This window comes from Dendropsophus ebraccatus, chromosome 4 (genome assembly GCF_027789765.1).
Source record: "Dendropsophus ebraccatus isolate aDenEbr1 chromosome 4, aDenEbr1.pat, whole genome shotgun sequence".
NCBI lineage: Eukaryota > Metazoa > Chordata > Amphibia > Anura > Hylidae > Dendropsophus > Dendropsophus ebraccatus.
This window is the reverse complement of record NC_091457.1, coordinates 4,722,187-4,734,507: the sequence shown is the minus strand read 5'-3', so window position 1 is coordinate 4,734,507 and position 12,321 is coordinate 4,722,187. Positions and strand designations below refer to the sequence as shown.

The 12,321-nt window shown below is 45.5% G+C and overlaps 1 protein-coding gene across 1 annotated transcript in view; it reads right to left on the bottom strand.

Moving 5' to 3' along the window:
- Positions 1-12,024, bottom strand: part of LOC138789165 (vomeronasal type-2 receptor 26-like) — a 33,236-nt gene extending 21,212 nt beyond the window's left edge. The window contains exons 1-6 of the mRNA XM_069967769.1: positions 11,996-12,024; positions 4,783-5,074; positions 3,391-4,194; positions 3,251-3,273; positions 2,580-2,706; positions 2,343-2,482 (exon numbers count right to left, since the gene is read on the bottom strand). Coding sequence (XP_069823870.1) covers positions 2,343-2,482; positions 2,580-2,706; positions 3,251-3,273; positions 3,391-4,194; positions 4,783-5,074; positions 11,996-12,024 — 1,415 coding nt within the window. The remainder of the gene's footprint in view (positions 1-2,342; positions 2,483-2,579; positions 2,707-3,250; positions 3,274-3,390; positions 4,195-4,782; positions 5,075-11,995) is intronic.
- Between the last annotated feature and the right edge of the window lie 297 nt (positions 12,025-12,321).

The window sequence follows — 12,321 nt, the reverse complement described above, 5'->3', positions numbered from 1 at the left end:
AACTATATTCTATAACCTGATTCACATTCATAAGAACGACGAGTGAAAAACGGCCTTCAATATCCAGAACGGTCCCTACAAGTATTTGATTACGCCATTTGGGCTCTGCAATGCCCTGTCTGTCTTCCAAGACTTCTGTATTCCTGTGTGGTCGTTTACCTTGATGATATTCTCATCTTCTTTACCAACAAATTAACCATGTCCGTTTAGTTCAAAGGCATCTTAGGGAGAATCATCTCTACGCCAAACTGGAGAAATGTTTGTACCATCACTCTAGTCTTCCATTCCTTGGCTATAAGGGATTTCAAATGGATCCAGCCAAGCTCTCAGACATTCTTCATTGGCCTTGTCCTATTGGCTTCCAGGCTATCCACCAACTATTACTGTCAGTTCATCCCACAATATTCCACAGTAGTAGCACCTATTGAACGCTCACCCGGAGGAATGGTAACCCACAATCAGGGTCTCCAGAGATGGAGAAGGCCTTACAAAAACTCAAGGCAGCCTTTGCTTTCGCTCCCATTTTATTTTGCCCATATGCTAAGCCCTTCTCCCTAGAGCTGCATGCTTTTTCAGTTGAAGCACAAGCAGTCCTTACTCAAAAAAAAAATTCAAGGAGCGAGACCAAAACCTGTGGCTTCTTCTTGAAGACATTTTCTCTGTCCAAGAGAAATAACACTATCAGGGATTGTGAACTCCTAGCTATTAAGCTTGCATCATGGAATGGTGTCACTTATGGGTGGGGGCTGGGCATTCTATTAACATTTTTATGGATCACAAGAACCTTCTGTACCTCAAGTCGGCCCAGCACCTCAATCCAAGGCAAGCCAGTTGACTCTGTTCTTTTCACATTTTAATTACTTTATTAACGTCTGCCCCTTGGAGACAAATGTCAAGCCTTGTCCTGGTCCTCTGATGTCCTTGGACAAAATTCTACACCTTGTCACATTGCCCCACCAGAAAATCTCACCCCCGATCTTCTGTGGATCTCCATCTGTTGCCTCCTGGGAAAACCACCAGCATCTATCACCAGCACTCAGAGGACCGGTACTAAAATGTGGGCATAGCTCTTTGGCGGTGGGGCATCCTGGCCTAAACAGGACCTGTTCTCCCATTACTAGTGGTGGCCTACTTTGACGAAGGACATTTTTGTGTCTTCCTGCGCTTTATGTACCCACAATATGTCTTTTTGACAAAAGCCTGAAAGTCTACTCTAACCTTTGCTGGTACTGGATACCCCTTGGCTCCATATTGCCTTGGACTTTATCACAGACCCTCCCTCCTATGCTGGCAATTCTGTCATTTTGGGTAGTCACAGACCGGTTCTCGAAAATGTCTCATTTTGTTCCACTCCCTTGGCTTCCCTATGCTCCCCAGCTGGACAGTCTTTTCTTTCAGCACATTTTTCAGTTAAATAGATTTCCCCTCAATATTGCCTCTGATTAGGGATGGTCTGAACCTGCCGAGGTTCGGGTTCGTACGAACCTGAACTCTCGGCAATGATTACTGCTGTCTGCCCGCTCTGTGGAGTGGGTGGATACAACCGGAGGACCGCCTGGAAAACTGGGATACAGCCTATGGCTATGGCTGTATCCCAGTTTTCCAGGTGGTCCTCTGGCTGTATCCACCCTCTCCACGGAGCGGGCAGACAGCAGTAATCATTGCCGAGAGTTCAGGTTCGTACGAACCCGAACCTCAGCAGGTTCGGACCATCCCTACCTCATCATGGGACCCCTAATCATGGGTCCCAATTTGTCTCTAAAATCTGGTGAGCCCTCTTTTACCGTCTGCAAAGTGGACTTCTCTTCAGCCTATCATACCTAGTGGACTGGCCAAGTCAAAAGGCTTAACCAGATCCTAGGATGCAACCGGCGCCGTTTTGTGTCGGCTTTTGGGGACAATTGGGCTGACTTGTTACCATGGGCAGAATTTTCCTACATTCATCAAGACTCCAGTTCCACTGGAGACTCTCCATTCCATGTATAGCCAACATTCTTGTCCTCCCCTGCCTGTGCCCGTCTGCTCGGATGGTCTCGCTGTTGAGTTGTTTCGGGACTTCTCAGCTATTTGGAACAAGATTCATCAGTCCTTGTTACAGGCTTCCTTACGTATGAAGTCTCAGGCAGACAAAAGAAGGCCTACAGCCTCTTTCACTCCTGTGGAAAAGGTTTGGCTATCTTCCAAATACATCCACTTGAAGATTCTCAATTTTTGTTGTGCTGAAACGGATCAACCCTGTGGTTTACAAGCTTTGTTTGCCTTCCTTTTCCAGACTCCAGATTCTTCCTACGTTTCCCCACTGAGACTAGTAGTTTTTTAAATCATTATTCACAAAGTGTTGCCTTCGCAAGTGGATATTTCTGATGTATTTTTGGTTCAGGAAATTCTTGCCATGAAGGTTATTAGAGGAAGACATCGTTTTCTGGTAGATTGGAAGGGCTTCATCCCTGAAGAGAGATCTTGGGAGCCTGAGGCCAAAATTCTAGATTGGGATCTCACCAAGAAGTTCTTACATGCAAGAAAGAAGGGGAGGCCAAAGAGGTGGGAGGTATTGTCAGTGTCACAGTCATGACACGTACCTCTGGTGTGCCCAGCTTCTCCTCCTGTTCTTCCCAGCTCCTGCACCTCTTGACACTTCCCTGACTCCTCTGCCGGTTGGTACATGTGTCTCCTTCTCCTAGGGCTGGTGCACACACATCGACTCTGCTACAATTTAAAGAGCCAGTGCACCAAAATTGGTTTAAGCCCCAGGGCCTTCCCTATAGAGCCCAGCCTCTTCCTTTGGTCCTTGCTGAATCATTAGTGCCTTACGGTCTGCAGAAAAAACATTCTCTGTCAGTGATACAGTGTACCAGTCCCTTTGCTACCGGCCCTTGACTCCATTTTTGTCAGCAGCCTGCCCTGACCTGTCTGCGTGTCCCCAACTACACCATTCTCTGCTGTCATTGGTGTACCATGAAGGCACACTTCGCAGGGCCCCCTTACCACATGGGCCCCATGATAGTTGCACGGTCTGCCTTCATGGTAGCTATGCCACCGGGTGATGGGACGAGAGGAGCCTGGAATGGGATTAATACTACTTGGGGACTGAGAGATGATCTCTTAACAAATGTCATCTATTTGTCTTTGAAGTTGGTGGCCAGAATTTGTGATCAAGAAGGAGAGCAATTTGTGGTCTGGGAGTTCAGAGAGAGACAAATTAAAGTTAGCAACTGGACTAGTCTAGGGAAGACCAGTTCAAGAGTATTACTTGTGCATTGGAGAGTCAGAAAACTGAAAGAGGCAAAGAGAGGAAGTGAAAGAAACTGTTAGGATGATGGGGAGACTGGGCTGTTAACGGGGATGTTAAATGTTTTTTAAGGAGATCTTAAATATTCTCCACTGACTTACAGAGTGTGCATATTGATATAACTGATGGGCTGTAGATTGATGCTTATGAACATTGTACATATGGTTCACGGCAAAGACCATGGTCCCAACAGCAGAATACATCTGAGAATAGGTTCTTTTAAATGACATATCAAGAAGATCATCTATTCGTTCTGTTCCGTCACATTTACGAAGAGATATTTTATGTAGTTTTGAAAAAAAATCATCCTTTTCCGCTTTTCCCGATAAACATTTATGCAATATAATCCAGAAAGTTTCAAGAATCATGTCTTTAGGATTCCTCCGGGGATGGAAACTTTTGAAGTAATGCTCCATGTTCGGAGCTTTCCCTGGGCGTTCAACAAATAAAAGACTAAGGTTGAACACCTGTGGATGTTGTATGACGTATCCAATATTAGGAGCGAAGGTGGGGGTAAGGATTAAGATCTTGTCATGTAACACATGATTAAATTGATCATAAATAAACTGCAGAAAGGTGGTATAACCTCCACAAGTTATAACAACCCGGGCAGAAGACTTCTTTATCATCGCAATGTTTCTTGCCATGTTATCACTAGCATGATTTCCACCTTTCATAACAAAGGCCACACAGATGTCGTGACTGGCGAGAAGGTTTATTAGTACTTGTACTTCTCTTTCTCCAGCTTCATCTTCACTGGATATGATTCCAACCCAGGTCCATCCTAAGTATCTCAAAAAATGACATATGCCAGAAAAAGTTCTTTGGTCGTCAGGGACGGTCCGGAAAAAAGACGGGAAGAGACGTCTGTCACTCAGCAATGTGTCTGTGGCTCCATAACTAATCTGTAATATAATAAAATATTGGTCATAAGCATAATATAAGCAATTAAACCAAGGCACATTCCATTTGGGGAGGGGTCATATTCTGGTCACATTTTTATTCCTTTCTGTCTCTATCTTCAAGATGATTATTTGTAGCAGTGGTTTTGGGCAGATATTAAAGTTTTCTGGGTAAGACCAAACAGGAAAAAGAAAAATGGTTCGAGTAGCCAGACTGAACCCCAACCCAGAATCAAATCTGCATCCCATTTAAATCAATGGGAATGCAATTTTTGGGCTCAAAAACTTAGTCTGGTCCCCAAGGGGTTAAGTAAAGGTGCATAGCATACCCACTTAACCCATTGGGGACCATGCTAAACATCTGGCCCCCAGAGGTTAAATGAAGATGCATTGCATTCCCTTTTAACCCATCAGATGCCAGGCTGAACAGTCTGGACTCCAGAGGGTTAAGTGAGGATGCATAGCATCCCCATTTAACCTTCTGGGTGCCAGACTTAATAGCATGGTCCCCATGCTGAACAGTCTGCTCAGTTACTGAATAGCATGGAGTCAGGTACTGAAATTGATTGCTAATGTGACACTATTACTAACCTGTGAGTACGGATAGATCCCCAGGAATTGCGCTACAGGTAAAGTGGTCAAAGAGAAATGATCTCCAATAAATCCAACAACCTTCTTCTTCCGAGTGCAGGAGTAGTTGGGGACAATGTGTCCGGGCCCAGATAATATCTGTAAAATGCTCTTTATGGCCTTCCTGGGATCTGCACAGGAGTCATAGATGTGATATCCCAGAGTCAGGTTTGGTAGAATAGCAGGATTCTTATTGATTTCATCAACAGAATAGAAGAAAGCCAATAGATTCTCATAGTAATACGTGACTGGCCTGTAAAATAAGGAGATTGATTTACCGATAACACGCCACAGCATGGTAACACAGTTTCTTTTAAAGAAAATCTGTTTTGACCCAACACCACCCCTAAACCTCTGATACCATTCTGTAGCCTTGATAGATGCCAGGTCCCGGGCTCCCTTGTCTGCTGGTGCTGATATTCTGGTGAAAAAAATCATTTTATTCTGGTGTCAAAGAGATGGGGCCTAGAGCATTAGATATTAGCATAGGATACATTCTGATCCAAAAAGAGCAGATAAAATTTCAGCTTTATCACAACATCTTCACGAAATAAATATGTATAAGTAAGATTTTTCTTTACGAAAGCTAAAATTGTAGCATTATGGTATGGAAACATGCCATCTGCAATGCTAGCTAACCAAATCGGTGACCAAACAGCTAAACCAAGAATCCCCTATGACTAATAAAAATAAAATTATGGACCCACAGGGAATAATGGACAGTTTGGCAGAATATTCTGAGAATTTTTATAATTTTGCTAAGGACTCTAATAATATCCAACCCACTAGGACAGGTATTCAGTCATTTCTGAATAGTATCTCACTCCCCTCTGTCAAACCCCAAGAACGTGAAGAACCATCCAAACCACTGACAGAGAAAGAAGTGGCCTTCATAATAAGATCACTTAAATCCAATAAGTCACCCGGACCCGACGGATTGACAAATGAATATTATAAAATGCTCGGGTGCTTGTTACTCGAGACAAGTTTTTTCCAATACTCGAATGCTCGTTTGGAGAAACGAACCCCATCGAAGTCAATAGGAGACTCAAGCTTTTTTGCAGGAGACTCAAGTTTAGTACAGAGAAGGTCGTGTGAAAACCTGTCAACCTCAGAAATTGATGAAAACACAACAGAAATGTACAGGAAACAGCAGGGGCAGCATGTATGCATGCCTCTGAGGCTGCCTAATGATACCATTATGCCTAATTCTGTGCAACAGCCTGGTTAAAATGGAGGTAGGCATAGGGACCACCCAAAAACTCAGCCTGACACAGCATGGCAGTGAGAACACAGGAAACCATTAAAACAGAGGTAGCATATCATGAACCACCAAAAAATTCAGCCTGACACAGCATAGTGGTGAGGACAGAGTGAACAAGGTAGAAGCGGTAGCCAATCAGCCTTTCATAAATTATACCAGACCTAGCATGGCAGTGAGCTCACAGAGAACCATTAAAAGTAATTGAGGAAGCAAGTGAGCCTCCCCAAAATTAGGCCAAACACTGCATGGCATTGAGCACACAGAGAACTCCCGGGATCAGGAGTAGCCAACATGGAGGCAAGGCAGGAGCAACAGTAACCAACATGGAGGCCAGGCAGGAGCAACAGTAACCAATATGGAGGCCAGGCAGGAGCAACAGTAACCAACATGGAGGCCAGGAAGGAGCAACAGTAGTTAACATGGAGGCCAGGCAGGATCAGCAGTAGCCAACATGGAGGCAAGGGCAGGCACACCAGTAGTCAGCAGTAGTCAACATGGATGCCAGTTTAGGCCCAGCAGTAGCCAACATGGAGGTAAGGGCAGGAACCACAGTAGTCAGCAGTAGTCAACATGGATGCCAGTAAAGGCCCAGCAGTAGTCGATGTGATGAACTCGAGCTCCAGGAAGGCAACACACTGTTCGACGATCCCGGCCTTTGTGGCAAATTGCCTTGTCTGTCCCCCTAATAATTGAGTCCCCCACTACCAGTAGCTGCCTGGCCTGCCCTGAACTCCTGTTTCCCACCTTACTGGAGCAGACACCCCCTGGCTTTCAGAGGCAGTGTCCTGCTGCAGCAATGCCACCCCTGAATCAACATCCCCCTCATCCGCCAATTTGGCAAACTTGTTGGGGTGTGCCAGATCAGGACTGGCCTCCCTCACACTCTTCCCTCTACCCCGTTTTCTAACTGTGACCCAACTAGTTGCCTCTTCCTCCTGTACCTCCATGCTATCACTCTCTCCCCCATCTACCCCTTGGAGTGCTTGCTCAGTGAGCAGCAGACCCCTTTCCAGTTTGCTAATGCATCTCAATCGTCGCAGCCGCTCATTTAGATCCAGGATCTGGGCTTCCAAACCAGCAACATGCACACATCTCCCACAATGGTATGCACCCTCGATCAGTTGATCAAGGATTGCATACATCGCACAAGATGTACACTGGGCCGCATTGTAAAACATGGCGCTCATTTTTATGGGGATATTATGTATAAATAAATAAATAAAATAAAAAAACAAGCAACAAAAGCAAACAATGTGTTCAAAAGCAAATAAACAATTTGTTTTCCTCTAAAACTCCCCAAATCTAAAGTCCCAGAATATTAAAGTCCAACACTTGAGACAAAAACACAATTCAGATCAAAAACTTGCACGCTCCAAAACTCGCTCACAAATACAATATAAAAGAACTTAGCTTGCAGAGATAGCTGCTTCTGGCTCCTCTGTTGGCTATTATGTCTAGATCTAGTCTCACACCCACATGCAGTTGTGCATGAGAGGCATATCTTTGGTGGTAGGGACCAAGAATAACAATACAGTCTTCTTAAGGGGACCCGGAATTTGATTTGAATGAATGAATACACTTTCAATCCTTTAAAGAGTCTCTAAGAGAGGGCAAATGTCTATTAAAAAGACCTGGTCAATCCTGCCTTTGAAAAGGCTACAACATCCAAGTAAGGATAGAAGCTACTGGTGAAAGGCCTGGTCAATCCTGCCTTCAAAACGGCTAAAACATCCAAAAAAGGTAGAAGGTGCTGGTGTAAGGATGGCAGAGGACACCCCTAAGATAAGATCACATCCACAGATAATATGGTTCGAAATGGACAAGACAAGGAAGGTAAATTGAATTTGACTATGAATTTGACTCTAGCAGTTGGGGTAACATTCCCTGCATCATGACACTCTCCACTTCTCCCCCCACCGTTGTTTTGAGTTTCAATTTGACTTTGAATTTGACTGCAGCAGTTGGGGTTAATTTAACTGGTTGACTTGCGGAAATGCGCACAGATGCGGTGCACCTTGGTAAACAAGTCAGCCACATTGGGGTAAGTTTTAAGGAACCGCAGCAACATTAGGTTGAAGACGTGGGCCAGGCATGGTACATGTGTGAGGCTGCCGAGTTGCAGAGCCGCCACCAGGTTCCGCCCCTTGTCACATGCAACCAAGCTCACTGCTAATTACACTCGAACCCGGGATGCCAGTTAAGGCCCAGCAGTAGCCAACAAGGAGGCAAGAGCAGGCACACCAGTAGTCAACATGGATGCCAGTAAAGGCACAGCAGTAGTCAAAATGGATGCCAGTAAAGGCCCAGCAGTAGTCAACATGGATGCCAGTTAAGGCCCAGCAGTAGTCAACATGGATGCCAGTTAAGGCCGAGCAGTAGACAATTTAGAGGCAAGGGCAAAACTAGGTCAGACAGTGCAGGGCCTTGAACACACAGAGAACCATTACAAGTGAGTGAGGAAGCTAGTGAGTCTCCCAAAAATTAGGCCAGACACAGCATGGCAGTGAGGACACAGAGAACCATTACAAGTAAGTGAGGAATCAAGTGAGCTCACCCACAAATTGGAGTGAGTCCAGGGGCTGGGATATGTAGTGGACATGAACCCGGGTGCTGACAGCTAACTGGTTAAGCCTGCTGTCAGTCACCACTCACCCTCAACAGTACACTTGATGCCTCTCAACCGGGGGTGGTGAGGCCCCGGCCACGGCTAGACCAAAAAAATAAAATAAAACAGCTGGCTGGTTGGCGGGGTGCAATCGGCGGGCCCCCGGCAACTAGTCCTGCTCCTCCACAGATGTAGTGTGACGTCAGACCATGGCAGGACAAAGAGAACCATTAGAAGTGATACAGAAGCAATACAGTGTAGTGCCCACTAGTTTAGGGTGGCTGTTTGGTTCAATCTGGTATTGGCGTGAACTATACACACTCTGACACCCCCTTCCAATCAGCAGTGAAGTTCTATGCAGGATGTACTACAAATCCCAGCAATACAGTGTAATATAGCAGCACCACCAGCCCCAAAATCAAAAAAAGAGTACACTGAGCACTTCTTAGGGGTATGTGCAATACCTATTGCCCCCTTTCTGCCAGCAGCCGGTCACCACAGTGTGCTGGGGAAATCGCGGTAGCAGCACTACAACTCCCAGCCAGCAGTCTGTAGTAATAGTATTAATAAAAGCTTTTAAGCCCTGAAAAGGTCTGTTTGTTTATATTGCTAGTATATACCCTGCCTACTGGAACACTAAATCCTACACTGACACTCTCCGTGACCAGCAGCAGCTCTGTCCCTGATCTCTCACAGCATGCGCCTGAAGCGAGCACTGCCGGCGCCAAGTTTTGTATGGCAGGGTCATCTGATCTGGCCAACCAATCGCTACTATCAACATGTATGGGTCCCACGTCATTGCAGGATGTACCAAAGAGTCTCCTGCAAGTTTATTGGCTGAGAAATAGCGCCCAAGCTTACCAGAAACGGATGATGAGATTTCCTCGAGTATCGTGAGATGCTCGTCCGAGTAACGAGTACCATTGAGTACCTTAATACTCGATCAAGTATCAAGCTCGGACGAGCACGTTCGCTCATCATTATTGGTGGAATATAGCTCAGCCAGGTGATAGGTTGTCGTGACGCCATTGCTGACTCAGCACACAGGTATAAAGGCACATCTGCTTTTAGTTTTTTGTGGCCGGCTTTACTGTTCCCCAATGATCGTTGACCTGCTGGCTTGTGATGGCTCCCTTGGGCTCCCTCACAGTGGTCCGGAGTGGGGTTATGACCCACTCAGACTCTCGGTACCGCACCCACAGAAAGGGGAGGTGACCCAAGGATGGTGTAGCTGCTGTGTAGGTGCTGGTACAATAATTACTGAGCCCCAATAGAATAAATAAACTTTCTTTTACTGATGAATCTTTTGCAATACAGATTAACAATTCTTGACTGATACAGACCAGACACTAGATTTGTACTGATAGCTGTTGACGTAGAGAGAAGAGTAGCAGTGCTGACTTGGTTGTGTGCTGAGAAAAGTAGAGATAGTTCAGAGGAGTGGCGAAGAGTAGGTCATGAGAGTCCAAACCCAATTTAGTAATGTGCTCTGCCGGAACTTTAGAAGAAGTAGAATACTTGAGAAGAAGACTTGAAAGAAGAAGAATACTTGTGCCTGTGTTTCGACCTTTGTCGCTATACCACCTTTTGCCCTGCAGTGATGAGCTACCCGTCCTATCAGGGTGACACAAGCCCCAGTACTAGTTACCTGAGTTGAGCGAAGTGTCCGGTCCTCCGGTGTCACCTGCTTTGCGAGATAGAGCAAAGCAGCTAAGAGCCTACGTACTCTATCTGGATCAATTCCTCTACTTATAGGATACTGTTCTGCACTGTGTTTAAGTGGTTCACGGCGTGGGTTGGGGTGATCTCTGACTTGTCCTCTCTTTAGGTGTTTAGCACTGCATTATAGGTAGTGTTGCATTAGAAAGGAAAGTCTCTGTGTTCTCCTCCATACATCTGTACACTACAGCTGGTCTGTCCCAGACAGGGAACCTGGCAGAGCCAGGTCAGTGGCTAACTCAGCAGGGATGCCTGATCTGTGTGTCGTTCTTCACTGAGAAACAGAAGAGAACTTAACTAAGTGTGGGTCTACACTTTCTCTTCCCATGTAACGATTTCCTACAGGGGTATAACAGCTCCTGTCAGTGGTGGAGAAGAGAGTGCGAGAAGAAAGAAGGATAGAGCTAGGCGGAGGGAAAGAGTAGCTCTCATTGGTGTACAGATCACAAACAAAACAATAACCCTGACATGACCACAGCTGTGCAAAGTATATACATGAATATAAATACTACTGACATCTAGTGGCAAAACATATACATGACTTCATTACCATTTCACTTTTAAGATACCAGGCTTTTGTAAGGGGTGTTTAAAGTAGCAACACCCATGGTGGGACACCCCACTCCCTCTCTGGAACATCACACTCCCTCTCTGGATCATATTATTGTGAGTATCAGGGATCATTTCAGAGGTCATTGGGTCCATTTTTAGGCCAAAAAGTTTAACTGAATAACTGACAGATCACTGATGCTTGATTTAAAGGACTAAGACAACAAGGGGCTACATAGGTTTCTTGTTTTATGGAATATAATACCTGGATATTTGGGGAACTACAGATTTCAGGATCAGATCACTTCTAACTATGGACCAGTATTTACATCAGAATTTTACAATTTCCCTTTTATATTCAGTTATTAAATTATTTTCAGGGGCATAACTACCACCATAGCAGCTTCTACAGGGCCCATGGTGTCAGGCAGCGGCGTAACTAGAACTAGAAATGGCTGGGCCCCATAGTAAACTTTTTAAATGCCCCCCCCCCCATCCTGTCCAACTTTTTGGGGGACATTACATTTATCACAATGCACCACAGGCGTACGCCATGGAAAAGGGGCAGATTCGTCATTTTCCTGTGGTGTAAACCAGTTGTATCTCCTGCAGGCAGGTAAGAGGAGGTGTGGGGTAAATCATGCCACAAATCTACACCTGCTCCTGAGTTGCCCGCCTCCTTGCAAATCAGAAACCGGGGATGGGGCTTTATATAAGACCGGCCTACTCATACACTAGTCTTGATGTCCCCCTTTCTGTCCAGACTCTAATGAAGCGAATGAGTGGAAAAGATGCATGCTGCCGTGCCCTCCCCCCCCCCCCATGCTGCCGTGCCCTCCCCCCCACCCCACCCCTATGTGCCAAAATGTGCGTCCAGACAACAGTGTGTGACAATCCAGGGTGCACCGGTATATATCACTCTCTGAGACGTCATCCATCTATCCCTGTACGTTTTATCACATGATAAAACTTAAACCCAACCCTCTCGCCACACTAAGAGCCGGATTTTCAGAATGTAAAACTGTTCTGGCACTTACTGAAGACACATCAGGCCACCTTGATCCATCGCACTCACATATTTTATAAGACTGTGGACAGTGACAACTCCTCCGACCATAATGTCTCCGTCCTGTACATATTCATAGTCCTCATACACTGATTGTATCTGGAGCCTACAGGCCGGTGCTGGAGACTGACTGGTAAATATATAAGATATCATACATGGGAGTAACACACAGAACAGAGTCTTTAGTGAAAAATATGATACTGAAGATGAAGACAATGTAATAAAGTATAAAGCAATCCATCCTATAATAAGAAGTAATAGCCCCGGGGTCTCAGCACTCAGTGATATAGTGACCGG